Below are 17552 nucleotides of genomic sequence, written 5' to 3'. Positions count from 1 at the left end.
CTGAGGCTGATGCAGACAGATCACGAAGTCAAGAGATAGAGACCATCTTGGCCAACATGGTGAAACCCCAGCTCTACTAAAAAAAAAAAATTAGCTGGGTGTGGTGGCCCATGCCTGTGGTCCCAGCTAATCAGGAGACTGAGGCAGGAGAATCACCTGAACCCGGGAGGCGGAGGTTGCAGTGAGCCAAAATCATGCTGCTGCACTCCAGCCTGGCGACAGAGTGAGACTCCATCTCAAAAAATAAATAAATAAATAAAAAGAAAAATCAGATCTATGCTGGGTGAGAGCAAAACTCCATTTCAAAACAACAACAACAACAACAACAACAAAAAGAAAACTTTGACAGTATTGTGGGATACAGTAGTTAGGAGCATAGTCCCCACCATCAGACGGCCTGGGCTCATATTCTGGTTCCAACATTAAGAGAGAAAATCATGGTCAAGTCACCTGACCTCCCTGGGCCTCAGTTTTTTCATGCAGTCATCCTGTGGTATCCATGGGGGATAGACTCCAGAACCCACCATGCATACCAAAATCTATAGATGCTCAAATCTCGTATATAAAATGGCAGAGTTTATATACAATCTATGCACATCCTGTCATGTACTTCATTTTTAAAATTTATTTTTATCTTTTTGAGTTGGAATTTCGCTCTTGTTGCCCAGGCTGTAGTGCAATGGCGCAGTCTCAGCTCACTGCAATCTCTGCCTCTTGGGTTCAAGTGATTCTCCTGCCTCAGCCTCCCGAGTAGCTGGGATTACAGGCGCCCGCCACCATGCCAGGCTAATTTTTGTATTTTTAGTAGAGACAGGGTTTCACCATGTTGGTCAGGCTGGTCTCAAACTCCTGACCTCAGGTTATCCACCCGTCTGGGCCTCCCAAAGTGCTGGCATTACAGGCGTGAGCCACCCTGCCCAGCCTTCCCATATACTTCAAATCATCTCTAGATGACTTATACCCAATAGAACATAAATGCTATGTAAATAGTTGTTATACTGTATTATTTTAAAATTTGTATTATTTTTAATTGTATTATCATTATTTCTTTCCCCACAAATATTTTCAATCTGCAGTCGGCTGAATCTGCAGATGCAAAACCCACAGATCTGGAGGGCCACCTGTATATTAAAAGGTATATATAATGACATTACTTGCCTCATACGGTTATGAGGATTAAATGAAAGAACTTACATGGTGTCCTTAGCACAATGCCTAGTGCCTAGTAAGCTCTCTGTGAGTTACCACCACTTGTATTCTCACTATTGCCTGGGAACTAGACCGGGCATTGGGCCTAGCTGTTGAAAGTTCCTCTGCTGGCCGGGCGCGGTGGCTCAAGCCTGTAATCCCAGCACTTTGGGAGGCCGAGACGGGTGGATCACGAGGTCAGGAGATCGAGACCATCCTGGCTAACATGGTGAAACCCCGTCTCTACTAAAAAAAAAAATACAAAAAAACTAGCTGGGCGATGTGGCGGACGCCTGTAGTCCCAGCTACTCGGGAGGCTGAGGCAGGAGAATGGCGTGAACCCGGGAGGCGAAGCTTGCAGTGAGCTGAGATCCGGCCACTGCACTCCAGCCTGGGCGACAGAGTGAGACTCCGTCTCAAAAAAAAAAAAAAAGTTCCTCTGCTGCTTACCTCCTCCCTCTCTTGGGCCCTGGAAATAGCCCATCAGTGGGGTTAGTTGCTTTCTGGAATGTTTCCTCACCCAGCAGTTCCCAGCTGGAGCAATTTATTTTCCCAAGAAATGAGACCTCAAATTTAAGTTATGAGTCATAGGCTGGGCGTGGCGGCTCACGCCTATAATCGCACCACTTTGGGGGGCTGAGGCTGGTGGATCATCTGAGATCAGGAGTTGGAGACCAGCCTGGCCAACATGGTGAAACCCTGTCTCTACTAAAAACACAGAAACTAGCCAGGCGTGGTGGTGGGCACCTGTAATCGCAGCTTCCCAGCTTTTTGAGAGGCTGAGGCAGGAGAATTGGTTGAACTCAGGAGGTGGAGGTTGTAGTGAGGAGAGAGGCACGCCACTGCATGCCATCCAGCCTGAGCGACACAGCAAGAATCCCTCTCAAAAAAAAAAAAAAAAAAAATCATAGAACTTCAAAGATACCCTTTCAGAGCACATTCTTCACGGTTACTGTGGGCAGAGGTCACAAGTGTGGGATGGAGCATGGCTCCGTCTTGACAAGTCTCATGCATGAGCTCAGGGAAAGAATGAAGATCAATGTCTGCCTTAGGCACAGGATAGTGGCGTGGAGCAGGAAAATCCTGTGGCTACAGTACCTGGCCTAGGATCTTCTAATGTGGTTTTCAGGGGAAGGGACCTGAGATAGGGATCTTTAGCACCCTCCCCTTAACGTTTTCTTTTCTCCTCATTTTTCAACACATCAGAAAACAAGTAGGACAGAGTTCCTTGGCCTCATTCTTTGGTTCTGGTTGACCGAAAGGTAGTGAGCTTGCAGGATGTGGCAGCCCAGGGCATCATCTCGATCAAGGGGGAAGGGATTCAGAATTGCCTGTAACATGCAGGACCTGCTTTTTAAACAAGAACACACATTCTTGTAAGTCTATTTTCTTCCAACATAGCAGTCAGTGTTGTAAGCTCTAGGTACTTGGGTTTTTCAAGTCAGCTGTGCTAATTCCAGATCGGAGTACAGCCACTCCTTTTTTTTCCCCCCTCTTCTGAGACAGGGTCTCGCTCTGTTGCCCAGGCTGGAGTGCAGTGGAGTGATCATGGCTCACTGCAGCCTTGACCTCCTGGGCTCAGATGATCCTCCCACCTCAGCCTCCCAAGTAGCTGGGACTACAGGCTTGAGCCACTATACTCAGCTAATTTTTGTGTTTTTTTTGGTAGAGCCGTGTTGCCCATGCTGGTCTTGAACTCCTCGGCTCAAGTGATCTACCCACCTCAGCCTCCCAAAATGCTAAGGTTATATGAGTGAGCCACCAGGCCCAGCCTTTGTAGTCATTCTTTCTAAATATGTCTTTCTACTATAGAAGCAAATGCCTCCAAATACCCACTCCCATGTTCCCACTATAAAGGAGAGGTAAGTTTAATTTCGGGAGGCTCCAGGGTCACCTGAAAACGATGACTGGAACCTTTACAGGATTAATCTTCCATCAGTCTTTCATTTCTTAGACATCAATTGAGTTGAAGGTGGGCTACAACAGACAAGTTCCTTTGACCTTTACAACTGCCCAAAATCTCCTCCTCAATCCAGAACCTTTTCATCCTGAAGAGTTTTTCTGACTGTGGAGGGAGGTCTTGTGGAATTTATTCCAGAGGTGAATACTCAGCTCACTTTCTCATCCTTACTCTGACTGAACGTGAAGCAACTATTAGCCTGGACCAAAAGAGACTCATATAACCAAGCAGAAAACCACTAAGCTGTCCCAAACTCCATGAGTCAAATGAACACAAATCTAGTTGTAGTGTGAGAACCACTGAAGCCCAGCCAATCTCGGTGCAATCTTGTGTGCTTTTGGTCAGCAAAGTGGTAGGATACCCAAGAGCTCCTTCAAACGACTGGTGATGAGCAGAGGGAAATCATGACCAAAATCTCAAAACAAGGAAGGATGAGATTTTTCTGCTCCCTAGGAGCTGCATGTGGAGAGCAGGAAAGGAGAATTCCTTCCATTCCAAAGGAATAAAAGACAGCTTCAAGTCTGTGAGCCAAGAAAAAGGGAAGCTCTGTGAGCAGTAATGAGCCTTTCCCTAACTGGCTGAATACCCAGCTGGTACCAAAAGAAGTTAAAAAATTGCTGCCCAACACTCCATGATATGGAGCATCTTGGGAGTCAGGTATAGTTAATGCAAACTTTATTTATAAAAGACTCTTAAATTAGTTGTATCATGCCATGCATTCATACAGAATACAGTGACCCTTCAGGGCGACAGAGAAGAGCTCACAAACTGAAAGGAAGACTATTAAAGAGTTTCTAATATTAACTATTAGAAAGCTAGGAAAGATTAGGACAATTTTACAAATGAGCAATTAAAAAGAAAAGGATCTGGGAACTAGACAGCAAAGGGGGAGGCTGTTTACAAGTCTGTACACTAAACTCATCCACGGACAGTCTTCTAGAGCAGCGAGACGCTGACGAAGAGAAGCAGAGTATGTACAAGTACTTGTGCCACAACGACTCCTCCCCCAGCTCCACGGCATGATACGTACAACCAGTCTGTATACACTAGGCCTGCTGAGGCCACTTTAAACTATGAGGACTTCTAGTTTAGTAAACTAAAGCTGCAGGGTGCCAGGGGAATGGGGCAGCTTCATTTGCGACTGCTCTTTATTCTCTCCAGTCTTTTTTTCAAGTCGTCTATGTTAGCTGTGGAGGAGGAGGAGGTCACAGTTCCTGAAGAGTGAGTCTGGTTAGAATCCAGGTCTGAATGCTGGTGCTGCTCCCGAGACTCCCGGAGTTGAGAGAGTTTGCTGTGGAGCATGTCTGTGGAAGAGGCAACGGTAGGAACTGCTGGTTTGGAGAGCAAAGAGGTCAAAGGAGGTCGGTCATCTTGCTATTGAGAGAAGGAGAGAGATTGTCTAAGGTCAGGTCAAGCAGGTCAAGATGCAGCTCCAGAACCACATACAGCAAGTCTAAGCTTTACACTTCTCTGTGGGCCAGCCTGCCTCGGACCTGCTTGTGACTGCCCTCCCTGAGCTGCACAGAAGAAAAGGAATAGTACCTTTGTGTTGTCCAGACCACATCGCTGTCGGAGGATCTTTAGCCTTTCCAGGTAGACAGATGGCCCCACTTCTTCCCCATTTGTGTTACCTATGGAGGACACTGTGCTTGTGGGTGTGGGCACACATGTGACCTCCATCTGAGGGGAGATGCCTAGAGAGGAAAAGGGAGAAAGAATATTCAGATATCCACATATCCCCCTTCTAAAGTGCCTTGGTTAATCTCCCACCAAAAAGAACAATTAAGAATTTCCTGGGGCTTGAATATTGTTACTATACTTGAAAACTAAAAATTCCACAAGAATCTACCTGGAGTTGGTGATAAGGATGCTCTGAACTATACAATATAAGCTTCTTGAGAACACAAAAAATTGATACAGAAAGGCAGAATGTAAATTGGGTCATCCATCTGCGTCCTGGGTTATGCAGGGGATTATACTCCAATAATCCCAGGGGTGACTTGGGCAATCCAAAAAGCTGAAGCTACTCCTGAGGATACTGTAATTGCCCAACTGAAAAACCAGAGGACCTTAAATGTTTGGAAGAATTAGATTAAGTTTGGACCAATGTCACATAGGAGACACTCATTTGAACCTGTGAAGGAAGCAAGGTGTCCAAGGCTATGGGGTATTCATGGGGAAGAGAAGGAGGTGTCCAACAATTATCTAAAGAGGGCGTAGAACTGGAGTGTCTGTAACCTACCACTAAGATCAATATCTGGCAGGAGAGAGGAAAACCAAAACAAGAAAAAATCCATCACACTTCCTAAATTTCTGAATGAACAACGATACAACGCAGGCCTTTAAAATATTTCACTTGGTATCAATGCAAATGCATTCCACAGGCCCCAAAGGTAAGGTACTGGGAGGAAACACTGCCTTATGGTAAACAGAAAGGTAGAACAGGTTACTCCAGGGAAAAAGGACTCCTTTAATGTAAAGATGAGGACAATCCTCTGAGGGGGTGAAAAATGAATGAAGAACTATGTAAAAGGCAACAATAAGAGATGTCTGAATACTCTAAGGCACAAAATCAATTTAATAATCAGTGGGAATACATGCTTGGGTTGCAAATGTGCTGTTTAGGCGAAAATTATCACACGTCGAACATCCCCAAAAAGGGCTTTGGAAATGAGGATAGAATGCCTGCCCTGATCAAACCATGGTATGTTTACATGTGGCATACTGTTTGACATTTTGCGCACCATACTTTAACTCCTTAGAGGTCTTTTTCATTAAAGACCAGCCTGGGCAACAAAACAAGACCCCGGCCAGGCGCAGTGGCTCACGCCTGTAATCCCAGCACTTTGGGAGACCGAGGCAGGTGGATCACTTAGAGGTCAGGGGTTCAAGACCAGCCTGGCCAACATGGTGAAACCCTGTCTCTAAAAAAAATTCAAAAATTAGCTGGGGATGGTGGCTCACACCTGTAATCCTAGCTACTGGGGAGGCCAAGGCAAGAGAATCACTTGAACCCAGGAGGCAGAAGCTGCAGTGAGCCCAGATCGCACCACTGCACTCCAGCCTGGGTGACAGAGAGAGACCCTGTCTCAAAAAAACCCCACAAAAACAAAGAGACCCCATCTCAAAAAATAAAAAGACTTGTAAAGTCTTGGAAAGGCATAATTTAAGGTGTCAAAAACAAGAACTCCTGTTTAAGAGAACAAAATTAACTGAAGCTTCAGCCCAGCAAGATACAGGCTGAGAGTAGATATGATCAGGGTCTGAAAACCACAAAGAGACATGACATGCTTTGACAGGCAAACACATTCTCAAATGTAAGAGCAGGTGAATGTCACTAAACTCGGAAAGAACTAAGCACAGCACTGATGAGAGGGCACTTTTGCAGTTGGGTCTTTCTTGTCTTGGTTTAAGGCTCATGATAGTTATTTTCTATAACTGAAACCTAAGTCTTCAGTTTGTCTCTAGATCCTGTGAGCAATAATTCTCAAACAGGGACTTTCTCACTGTGGGGGCAGTAACATTTCAGCTTAAACTTAGTTACTGCATTCATTCATATCATTTAACGAATAACATCATGTGGCTTAAGGGCAAGGACACGTTCTGAGAAATGCATTTGTTAGGTAATTTCATAGTTATGCGAACACCTAGTTGGTATAACCTGCCACACATCTAGGCTACAAGCCTGTATAGCTTGTTATCATACTGAATAGTGTAGGTAATTTTAACACAATGTTAAGTATGTATCTAAACAGAGAGAGGGTACAATAAGAATGCCGTATAAAAGATAAATGGTACACCCGTATAGGGCATTTACCAGGAATAGAGCTTGCAGGACTGGAAGTTGCTCTGGGTGAGTGAGTGGTGTGTGAAGGTGAAACCCTGGGACACTACTGTCAACTTTATAAACACTGTACACTTAGGCTACACTAGACTTATACAAAAATAATTGTGCTACGACATTATGACAGCTACGGTATCATCAGGTGATAGGAATTTTTCAGCTCCATTATAATCTTATGGAACTGGCTGGGCATGGTGGCTCACACTTGTAATCCTAGGACTTTGGGAGGCTGAGGCGGGGGGATCACTTGAGACCAGGAAGACCTGGAATTCAAGACCAGCTGGGTCAACATGGTGAAACCCTGTCTCCACTAAAAATACACACAAAAGGCCGGGCACGATGGCTCACGCCTGTAATCCTAGCACTTTGGGAGGCCGAGGCGGGTGGATCACGAGGTGAGGAGATCGAGACCACGGTGAAACCCCGTCTCTACTAAAAATACAAAAAAATTAGCTGGGCATGTTGGCGGGTGCCTGTAGTCCCAGCTACTTGGGAGGCTGAGGCAGGAGAATGGCGTGAACCCGGAAGGCGGAGCTTGCAGTGAGCTGAGATCGCACCACTGCACTCCAGCCTGGGTGACAGAGCAAGACTCTGTCTCAAAAAAACACAAAAAATTAGCTGGGTGTGGTGGCATGCAACTGTCCAGCTACTCGGGAGGCCAAGGCAAAAGAATCATTTGAACCTAGGAGATGGAGGTTGCAGTGAGCCGAGATCGTCACTGCACTCCAGCCTGCATGACAGAGTGAGACCCTGTCTCAAATAATCTTATGGGACCACCATCATATATGCAGTCCGTCATTGGCCAAAATATTGATATGCATGACTAGACACAGATGCTGAACAATTAACCTAATAAATACTACATTATGTAGTATGTTAGAGGTATAAGTGCTATGGTGGGGTGAGGGATAGGTTGCAAGTTTTAAACAATAAGGTTTTACTGGCCAGGCACGGTGGCTCATGCCTGTAATCCCAGTACTTTGGGAGGCCAAGGCGGGCAGATCAACTGAGGTCAGGAGTTGGAGACCAGTCTGGCCAATATGGTGAAACCCTGCCTCTACTAAAACTACAAAACTTAGCTGGGCATGGAGGTGCATGTCTATAATCCCAGCTACTCGGGAGGCTGAGGCAAGAGAATCTCTTAAACCTGGGAGGCGGAGGCTGCAGTGAGCCAAGATCGTGCCACAGCATTCCAGCCTGGGTGAGAGGGCAAGACTCCATCTCAAAAAAAAAAAAAAAAAGGTTTTACTAAGATGGTATTTGAACAAAGATGTGAAAAAGGAAAGGGAGCTAGGCAACAAAGCCATCTTAGGAGGAGCATTTATATGTAAGAAATAGCCAGTGCAAAGGCCCTAAGAAGACACATGACTGGTGTGTTCCAGAAACAACTGGGGGAGGCCAGGCATGGTGGCTCACACCTGAAATCCCAGAACTTTGGGAGGCCAAGGTGGGTGGATCACTTGAGCCCAGGAGTTAGAGAGCAGCCTGGGCAACAAGGAGAAATCCCGTCTCTACAAAAAATACAAAAATTAGCCAGGCATGGTGGCATGCACCTGTAGCTCCAGCTACTCGGGAGGCTGAGGTGGGAGGACTGCTTGAACCCAGTGAGCCATGATCACGCCACTGCACTCCAGCCTGAGTGAGAGAGCGAGACCCTGACTCAAAAAGAAATAAGGGGGCTGGTGGGGCTGGAGTGAAACAACAGGAAGAGGACTAGGGGATGAAGTACTAGAGGCACTGGCAGGTCCTATACAGGACCTCAGAGACCTTTAAAGGACCTTTTGCTTTTGCTGAGTGAAAGGGAGAGCCTCTGGAAAATGTTTCATTAGAGTCATTTTGATGCTATGTGTAGGAAAGAATAGAGGGAGGCAGGGTGGAAGCAGGGAGATCAAGTAGGAAGATAGGACAATAACACAGATGAGAGAGAACACACCACGCCAAGGTGGTAGCAGTGAAGGTGAGGAGAAGTGTGGATGAATTCTGCATGTGGTTTGCAGGTAGAGTCAAAATAATTTCCTGACAGAAGAGAAGACTCAAAAGCTTTGGATCTGAACAAACTCGAAGGATAAAGTTGATGTCAACCAAGATGGAGAAGAATGTAAATGGATCGGCTGGGTGCGATGGCTCACGCCTGTAATCCCAGCACTTTGGGAGGCCAAGGTGGGCGGATCACGAGGTCAGGAGATCGAGACCAGCCTGGCCAACATGGTGAAACCCTGTCTCTACTAAAAACACAAAAAATTAGCTGGGTGTGGTGGCAGGCACCTGTAGTCCCAGCTACTTGGGAGGCTAAGGCAGGAGAACTGCTTAAACCCGGGAGGCGGAGGTTGTAGTGAGCCTAGATCGCACCACTGCACTCCAGCCCAGGCAACAGAACGAGAGTGTCTCAAAACAAAACAAAAACAAAACAAAACAAAAACAACAAAACAAAAACAACAAAACAAAACAAAAACAACAAAACAAAACAAAAGTAAATGGATCAGGCTTACAGGATGATCAGGACTTTAGTTTTTTTTGTTGTTTGCTTTTGAGACTGGCCAACATGGCGAAACCCCATCTCCATCAAAAATACACACATTAGCTGGGTGTGGTGGCAGCTGCCTGTGGTCCCAGCTACTCAATAGACTGAGGCAGGAGAATCATTTGAACCTGGGAGGCAGAGGTTGCAGTGAGCCAAGATTACACCACTGCACCCCAGCCTGCTGGGCGACAGAGTAAGACTCTGTCTCAAAAAAAAAAAAAAAAGAAACAATGTCTATTTGAAACCCAGGTGGAGATATCATGTAGGATATAGCAGTTTGGAAATCAGGAAGGAGGTCTAAGCTGGAGATTTAAATGTTATTTAAAGTAGTGAAGTAGATGAATTCATTAAGGAAATAAGAAAGAGAGAAGACAACCATAGACTGAACCCTGGGGGATGTCCACATTAAAAGGTCAGAGTGAGGCCGGGCGTGGTGGCTCATGCCTATAATCTCAGCACTCTGGGAGGCCAAGGCAGGCAGATTACCTGAGGTCGGGAGTTCCAGACCAGCCTGACTAACATGGAGAAACCCTGTCTTTTTTTTTTTTTTGAGATGGAGTCTCGCTCTGTCCCCCAGGCTGGAGTGCAGCGGTGTGATCTCGGTTCACTGCAACTTCTGCCTCCTGGGTTCACACCATTCTCCTGCCTCAGCCTCCTGAGTAGTTGGGATTATAGGCGCCCGCCACCACGCCCGGCTAATTTTTGTATTTTTAGTAGAGACGGGGTTTCACCGTGTTAGCCAGGATGGAGAAACCCTGTCTTTACTAAAAATACAAAAAATTAGCCGGGCATGGTGGCGCATGCCTGTAATCTCAGCTACTCGGGAGGCTGAGGCAGGATAATCGCTTGAACCCGAGATTGCGCCATTGCACTCCAGCCCGGGCAACAACAGCGAAACTCCGTCTCAAAAAAAAAAAAAAAAAAAAAAAAAGAGGTGAGCGAGTGAGCAAGAATCAGTCAAAGGCCAAGAAGGAATAGCCAGTGAAACTGGAGGAAAACAAGACAGCATGGAGAACTGGAAGTGAAGTGAAGAAGCTGTCTCAAGGGCAGGGAACAATTTACCATTGTGAAATACTGATGATGGGTCAATTCAGGTGGCTTAAGAATTGACTACTGGATATAGCAATGGGAAGATCATTTGGTGACCATTAAGTATTGAGGTTCATGGATATGAATTTAAACCAACCAAAACTTCAGGTTCCTGAGCTAGGAGCTATTTTGAGCTTATTCCTGGAGCTATAAAAGGAAATCATACCTGTTGAAGTGGAAATGCGACCTTTGCCCTCCCTCTCCATCTCAATCACCCGAAGGCCTCTTTCGACATAGCTCTGGAAGAACTGTGAGGAATTTTTCAGAAATGGTTCAATGTCAGCATCTGAGTATTTCTTCTTATATTCATATAACTCTGCTAGCCCCTGGTGAACAGGAAGAGGGAAGAGGGGGAGATGAGTGTCAGTGTCCCTTTACCATAAAGCAGACCCCTATTCAGATTAACCCTTTCACTCTCACCTCTTTAGTGTTTTCTTTAGAGCCAATCTTCTTAAAAATCTCAGCTAAGAAATCATTCACTTTGGCCTTTGATGATTTTTCATCCTGAAAAGTTGAAAGACATAAGGAAGAATTGGTTAGACTTGAGTTATTAATTAGGAACTGATGGTTGGATATGAACAGAAAATATCTCAAAATCTGGGCCTTATTGGTATGTTCCTACAGATAATAGATGCACCAATGATGCAGGTCTTACAGCAGAAGCAGTAACATTCTGGGTTACTGAGTGCCTCCAGTCTGATTTCCACCTCAACTTGATGGAGAAGGAACTGACACATTCTTTCCAGGTTGAGTAGAGCTAGCTATTTATCTGGTGACCAATGCCTTAGGCATCTTTCTTGGGGACCAAAAAACACATGGTTATATTTAGTTTAGATTTTAAAATTTCAAGGTGGAAATGGTTACTGCACCACAGCAGGAGACTGACTGGACCAGTCTGTGAGCCTTCACCTTGGACCTTCGGAAAAGGTATCCTGGTGACCTACACCTTAGATAAGATCACTTCCGGTATAGCCTCATTTCCCTCAATCTTTCAAGTCAGGCCACTCACTATTCGAGATGCTCCCTTTTCTGTTTCCTTATCAGACTTGCTCCCAGTCTGGTCCATACTGTGCTTCATCATTCGGCAGAGATGGGCCTCCAGCTCAGACTCGTTTTTGTTGTCGATCATCGTTAGGTGGTCCAGGATCTGAGGGAGACACATGCACAACTGATAGCATTGCCATTTCTATGATTTTCTCTCAAGCTCCCTCAGAGACCAGTTGCGATTCTTACTCACCTTGGGCCCTTTTAATTTGCATAAGGTGTGTAGCAGGGTCTTTAGGGTCCTTATGGGAAATTCACTTTTGCATTGCTTCAGTTTCTCTTTGGGGAAGACCTTCATGAAAATGTGGATATCTAGAAGAATTCTGTCTAGGTTAATGCTATTGATGGTATCAGGCAATAGTCGAACCATTCTCCAGAGACACTATTGAAAAAAGAATGAAAGAGTTAGAAGGAGTGACTGAAGAATGAGGATAATTTGTCACCATTCATATTCCCTAAGCTCTGGGCTCACTTCTAAAAGATGGCCAGGGCTATAAATGTGGCACATCATATCTTTCAAGTTCAGCTGCTAAAACATGAAAATTTTAAATCACTTCTATCATGACACCAGCTGAAGTGTGTCCAGTCATTCATATCTAATCACCCATCTCCACTCCTTCCCACTCCCCAGAGCTAGCGGCCATCATTTAACCTGGTGGAAATTCTCTCTTGGGTTTCCTTGGTTCCTGAGAGTAAAGTAGTTCATGTTGCTTAACCAAATCTAATGCAAGGGGACAAAATATCTGATACTAATTCAGTGTAATAACAGTATTAAAATGTTATAAATATGTTCATTTGGTCTCTATCACAAAAGAGGCCAAATATCATAGGGCTATACATATCTTTTTCCCCAAAATAAATGAAATCTGTTTCAAACTTCTTTCCTTTTGATCCTCAGAGAATTAGTAAAATATTTACAAAATACCTCCTCCCTTTCACTGTTTGAGGCCACGAACTGTTTAGGCCTGAACTTAGAATATAAATTGTAGGAAGGGAAAAACTGAAGACCAATTCATATATATATGTGTGTGTGTGTATGTATGTGTATGCATAATTTATACATATATAATACATATACATATATATAAAATACACACATATATATATAAAAACCATAAACATATATATATTTTAGAGATTAGGTCTCACTGTTGCCAAGGCTGGAGTGTAGTGGTATGATCAAGCTCACTCCTGGGTTCAAGTAATCTCCTCACCTCAGCCTCCTGAGTAGCTGTTACTATAGGTGCATGCCACTGCACCTGGCTAAATTTTTAAAAAATTATTTTATTAATATTTTTATTATGAAAAATATATTTTCAGGTATGACTTGGTTGATATGAGCCTATGGCTTTCTTAGCTCCAATTCCTCTTTCCCCATACTTTTAACAAAGTGATTGCATCTTTGAAAGAAAAGAGATCAAATCATTTCAACTTCACCTTCATAACAAGCTCTGAGAATTTGGGAGAACTGGCTGTTGCTAGCAGGCTGTCTTGGAGCAAAACAAGTAGGGCACTGGAAGAAAAATCCAACACAACAGCATTAAGTTTCAAACCTGCATTCCAATTAAAATCAGTAGTTGAAAGGTCAAGTGAGATCACTCTATTCATCTAATAAATTGAGAGGTCATGGATCAGGAATTGTCTTGGACTACCTGACGTTCAGTTAAGAAAATAAACATCGTTTAAGCCTTTTAAGTCACCACTTGGTAAGTGTAAGGTTTGTGACTCTATTTTTCATTGTCATTGGTAGCTGAGAAAGAATAAAAGGTACCTGAAATGTACAAGAAAAATGTAACCGACAAACTTTACAGTCCTATTCTAGAAAATGCATGATATTGGCTGGCTAAGTATTTACTAGTTTTAGCTATGGTCTCAGGCTAAAATACCTTTGGTCCACGATGAAGAGTAATAAATCAACTTCCTAGGCAGGCTTAAAGTTATAACTGATGTAGTTATATCAGTTATAACTACTGATGTAGTTATATCAGTTATAACTACTGATGTAGTTATATCAGTTATAACTACTGATGTAGTTATATCAGTTATAACTACTGATGTAGTTATATCAGTTATAACTACTGATGTAGTTATATCAGTTATAACTACTGATGTAGTTATATCAGTTATAACTACTGATGTAGTTATATCAGTTATAACTACTGATGTAGTTATATCAGTTATAACTACTGATGTAGTTATATCAGTTATAACTACTGATGTAGTTATATCAGTTATAACTTTAAGCGTGGCTAGGAAGTTGATTTATGATTGTTAGCTTGCCTAGGAAGTTGACTATGATGGTTTCTAAGCGTAGACAAAAGAGAGGATGCCCCAGGCTCTATTGACTGAGAGTACAGATATACCTCAGGATGTTGGTCTGGTCCGACTTCTCCAGAACCTTCACCACCAAGAGGTTCACAGAGCGGATGACCTGTTGTCCTTCCTCAAGATCTTCAATCCGAGAATCCAGCATTAAGGTGATAAGGCCATGCATTAGGTCTTTTAGTACTCCAGTGGACGCCTCCCGGGCAAGGCTCTCTATCTGAAATAGCTATCCAGACATACTTGTGTCAGGGAGGTGTAAAACTCTAATATAGAGAGTGAAGAATAGAAATGTGGGTGGCATATTATGGTAAACATTCAATTATGTTGTGTTTTTTTTGAGACGGAGTCTCCTCTGTTGCCCAGGCTGGAGTGCAGTGGCGTGATTTTGGCTCACTGGAAGCTCCGCCTCCCTGGTTCATGCCATTCTCCTGCCTCAGTCTCCCGAGTAGCTGGGACTACAGGCGCCCGCCACCATGCCCAGCTAATTTTTTGTATTTTTTTTTTTAGTAGAGACGGGGTTTCACCGTGTTAGCCAGGATGGTCTTGATCTCCTGACCTCGTGATCCACCTGCCTCAGCCTCCCAAAGTGCTGGGATTACAGGCGCGAGCCACTGCGCCCGGCTATGTTGTGGTTTTTAAAATTTAGAATATTAACGAAAAAACAAAATCACCACACTCCCCCAAGCCTCTAGTAATAGGCAAAATTAATCAGTGTGCTTCTTTCTAATTGTAAAAGTTTGTTTTTGTTTTTTTTTCTGAGACGGAGTCTCGCTCTGTCACCCAGACTGGAGTGCAGTGGCATGATCTCGGCTCACTGCAAGCTCTGCCTCCTGGGTTCAAGCAATTCTCTGCCTCAACCTCCCGAGTAGCTGGGACTACAGGCGCCCGCCACCAGGCCTGGCTAATTTTTTGTATTTTTAGTAGAGATGGGGTTTCACTATCTTGGCCAGCTGGTCCTGAACTCCTGACCTCGTGATCCACCTGCCTCAGCCTCCCAACGTGCTGAGATTACAGGCGTGAGCCACTGCTCCCAGCCAAAGTATTTGGTTTTACATGTGAAATTATTTATTGTTATGCCAAATTTGTAATTTCTGGCTAGTTGGCATCATTAAGTCCACCCTTTTAGCCCCAATTTAAGAAAGCATATTGAAATCCGAGTGAGAATGTCTTTATTATCCTTATAATCTGCTCTAAAGGTAAAACATTGACAAATTTTTTTCCCTTTTATTTTTAGCTAACATGTAATAACTGTACAAATTTATGGAATACAGAGTGATATTTCAATACATGTATACAATGTCTACTGATCAAACCAGGCTAATTAGCATTTTTAATGTAACCATACTTATCTGTGGAAAGGCAGCTATGGCCTACCATGCCTGATGAAGAAACTGACAGGAAGAAGCTAGGTAGTCTGTAAGCATTTTACTTTATATCCTAACAGTAAGGTGGGACGGAGTGTAGCCAAACATTCAATGGAGGCCATCAGTAACTTGCTATACAACGCATGTAAAATTCTACCAAGTGACACAGGACTCACTGCAACATCTGCATGGACTCTGGCTTTTCAACCTATGTAGGCTGAGAGATTGATGGGAAGCTGAAATCCTGCAGAGGTGCCCTTACCGAAATCATGTTGCCAATGATACAGCTATACAACTTGATGATCTCATCCTTCTCCAATTTCTCATCTGCCATGTGTGTGTTGTAGATGAGTCTTAGCTGCATAAACGTGGCTATCAGAAACTGATCAATATGGCCGGACATGGCTTCAGCTTTGTCTTCCTGTCTCAGGACTTCATCAATCTGATAACAAAAATTTCAAGATATATTTTTCAAGCTTTATATTCTAAAGTAGCAGGAAGACACTATATGAAACTTCTCTGTAAGAATATTTAATAGCAAAGTACTTCCAGAGTCTTACCTTAAAAAAAAAAGCCCATTTACTTTATTTACTTATTTTATTCATTTATTATTTTGCTCTTTCGCCCAGGTTGGAGTGCAGTGGCACAATCTTGGCTTACTGCAACCTTCACCTTCCAGTTTCAAGTGATTCTCCTGCCTCAGCCTCCTAAGTAGCTAGGATTACAGGCGCCTGCCACCATGCCCATCTAATTTTTGTATTTTAAGTAGAGACAGGGTTTCACCATGTTGGCCAGGCTGGTCTCAAACTCCTGACCTTGTGATCCACTCACCTCGGCTTCCCAAAGTGCTGGGATTACAGGTGTGAGCCACCGCGCCTGGCCCCATTTATATATAAATAACTAGTCCTTAGGGATTCAGTCATTCAACAAATATTTACTGAGCAAGATATTAGATAAATTAGTCACAGGTTCGATTCTAAGAGGCTCATTGTCTAATTTGGGGAATAATAATCCTTATGTTTGGCTGGGCGCAGTGGCTCACGTCTGTAATCCTGGCACTTTGGGAGGCCAAGGTGAGCGAGTCACTTGAGGTCAGGAGTTGGAGACCAGCCTGGCCAACGTGGTGAAACCCCATCTCTACCAAAAATAGAAATATTAGCCTGGCGTGGTGGCAGGCACCTGTAATCCCAGCTACTCGGGAGGCTGAGGCAGGAGAACTGCTTGAGCCCAGGAGGCGGAGGTTGCAGTGAACCAAGATCACGACACTGAACTCCAGCCTGGGTGACAGAGCGAGACTCCATCTCAAAAACAAAACAAAACAAAAATCCTTATGTTTAAATGTTCAATTTATTAAAAAGAGTGCTTTTTAGACTCTTTAGACAGGGCTGATATTACGATCTCCATTTACCAGATGAAAAGTGAGGCTCAGAAAGATCAGACTACTGGTCCAAACTCAAAAACTCAGCTTTCTCACATATTGGTCCAGTGTTCTGTTTCAGTGCACTGGCTGTCACTAATGGTAATAAGGCATTGTTTATATCCAATCTATTAGCAAGTTCTGTGGATTCTACTTCCAAAAGAAACCCTGAAACCATGACTTCCTTCCTCTTCACCATTATCATCCTAGTGGCACACAGTACCTTTCATATAAATTTTGGCCACAACGGCCGGGCGCGGTGGCTCAAGCCTGTAATCCCAGCACTTTGGGAGGCCGAGACGGGCGGATCACGAGGTCAGGAGATCGAGACCATCCTGGCTGACACGGTGAAACCCCGTCTCTACTAAAAAATACAAAAAACTAGCCGGGCGAGGTGGCGGGCGCCTGTAGTCCCAGCTACTCGGGAGGCTGAGGCAGGAGAATGGCATGAACCCGGGAGGCGGAGCTTGCAGTGAGCTGAGATCCGGCCACTGCACTCCAGCCTGGGCGGCAGAGCGAGACTCCGTCTCAAAAAAAAAAAAAAAAAAATTGGCCACAACTTCCTAAAAGAATTGCTGGAATTCACTCTTGCCTTGCATATAATTTTATATCTAGAGTGGCCACAGTAATTTCTTCCACAATTAATACAAACAAAAAATCTGCAAAGGTGAAAAAAAAGTACATTACAGAAACGTTGAAAGGGTAGTAAAGGAACTCTTTTATCCTGAATCATTTAAAAGTTGTCAATCTGATGTTCCATGACCCTGATACTTTAGGGTATACTTATTAACAACAGGGAC

General features: G+C 44.0%; 1 protein-coding gene across 5 annotated transcripts in view; it reads right to left on the bottom strand.

Moving 5' to 3' along the window:
- Window positions 1–3808: 3808 nt before the first annotated feature.
- The window catches only part of CKAP5 (cytoskeleton associated protein 5), a 101567-nt gene continuing 87823 nt past the window's right edge, over window positions 3809–17552 (bottom strand). For all 5 annotated transcript variants that reach the window (XM_065528197.2, XM_065528200.2, XM_005578020.5 and 2 more), the window contains exons 36-44: window positions 15598–15777; window positions 14010–14197; window positions 13084–13159; window positions 11840–12028; window positions 11612–11749; window positions 11023–11106; window positions 10769–10928; window positions 4691–4842; window positions 3809–4522 (exon numbers count right to left, since the gene is read on the bottom strand). In XM_065528197.2, coding sequence (XP_065384269.1) covers window positions 4280–4522; window positions 4691–4842; window positions 10769–10928; window positions 11023–11106; window positions 11612–11749; window positions 11840–12028; window positions 13084–13159; window positions 14010–14197; window positions 15598–15777 — 1410 coding nt within the window. In that variant the 3' untranslated portion in view covers window positions 3809–4279. The remainder of the gene's footprint in view (window positions 4523–4690; window positions 4843–10768; window positions 10929–11022; window positions 11107–11611; window positions 11750–11839; window positions 12029–13083; window positions 13160–14009; window positions 14198–15597; window positions 15778–17552) is intronic.

This window comes from Macaca fascicularis, chromosome 14 (genome assembly GCF_037993035.2).
Source record: "Macaca fascicularis isolate 582-1 chromosome 14, T2T-MFA8v1.1".
Taxonomy (NCBI): Eukaryota; Metazoa; Chordata; class Mammalia; order Primates; family Cercopithecidae; genus Macaca; species Macaca fascicularis.
Note: the sequence above shows the minus strand (reverse complement) of the source record. Positions and strands in the feature narration are given on the sequence as shown.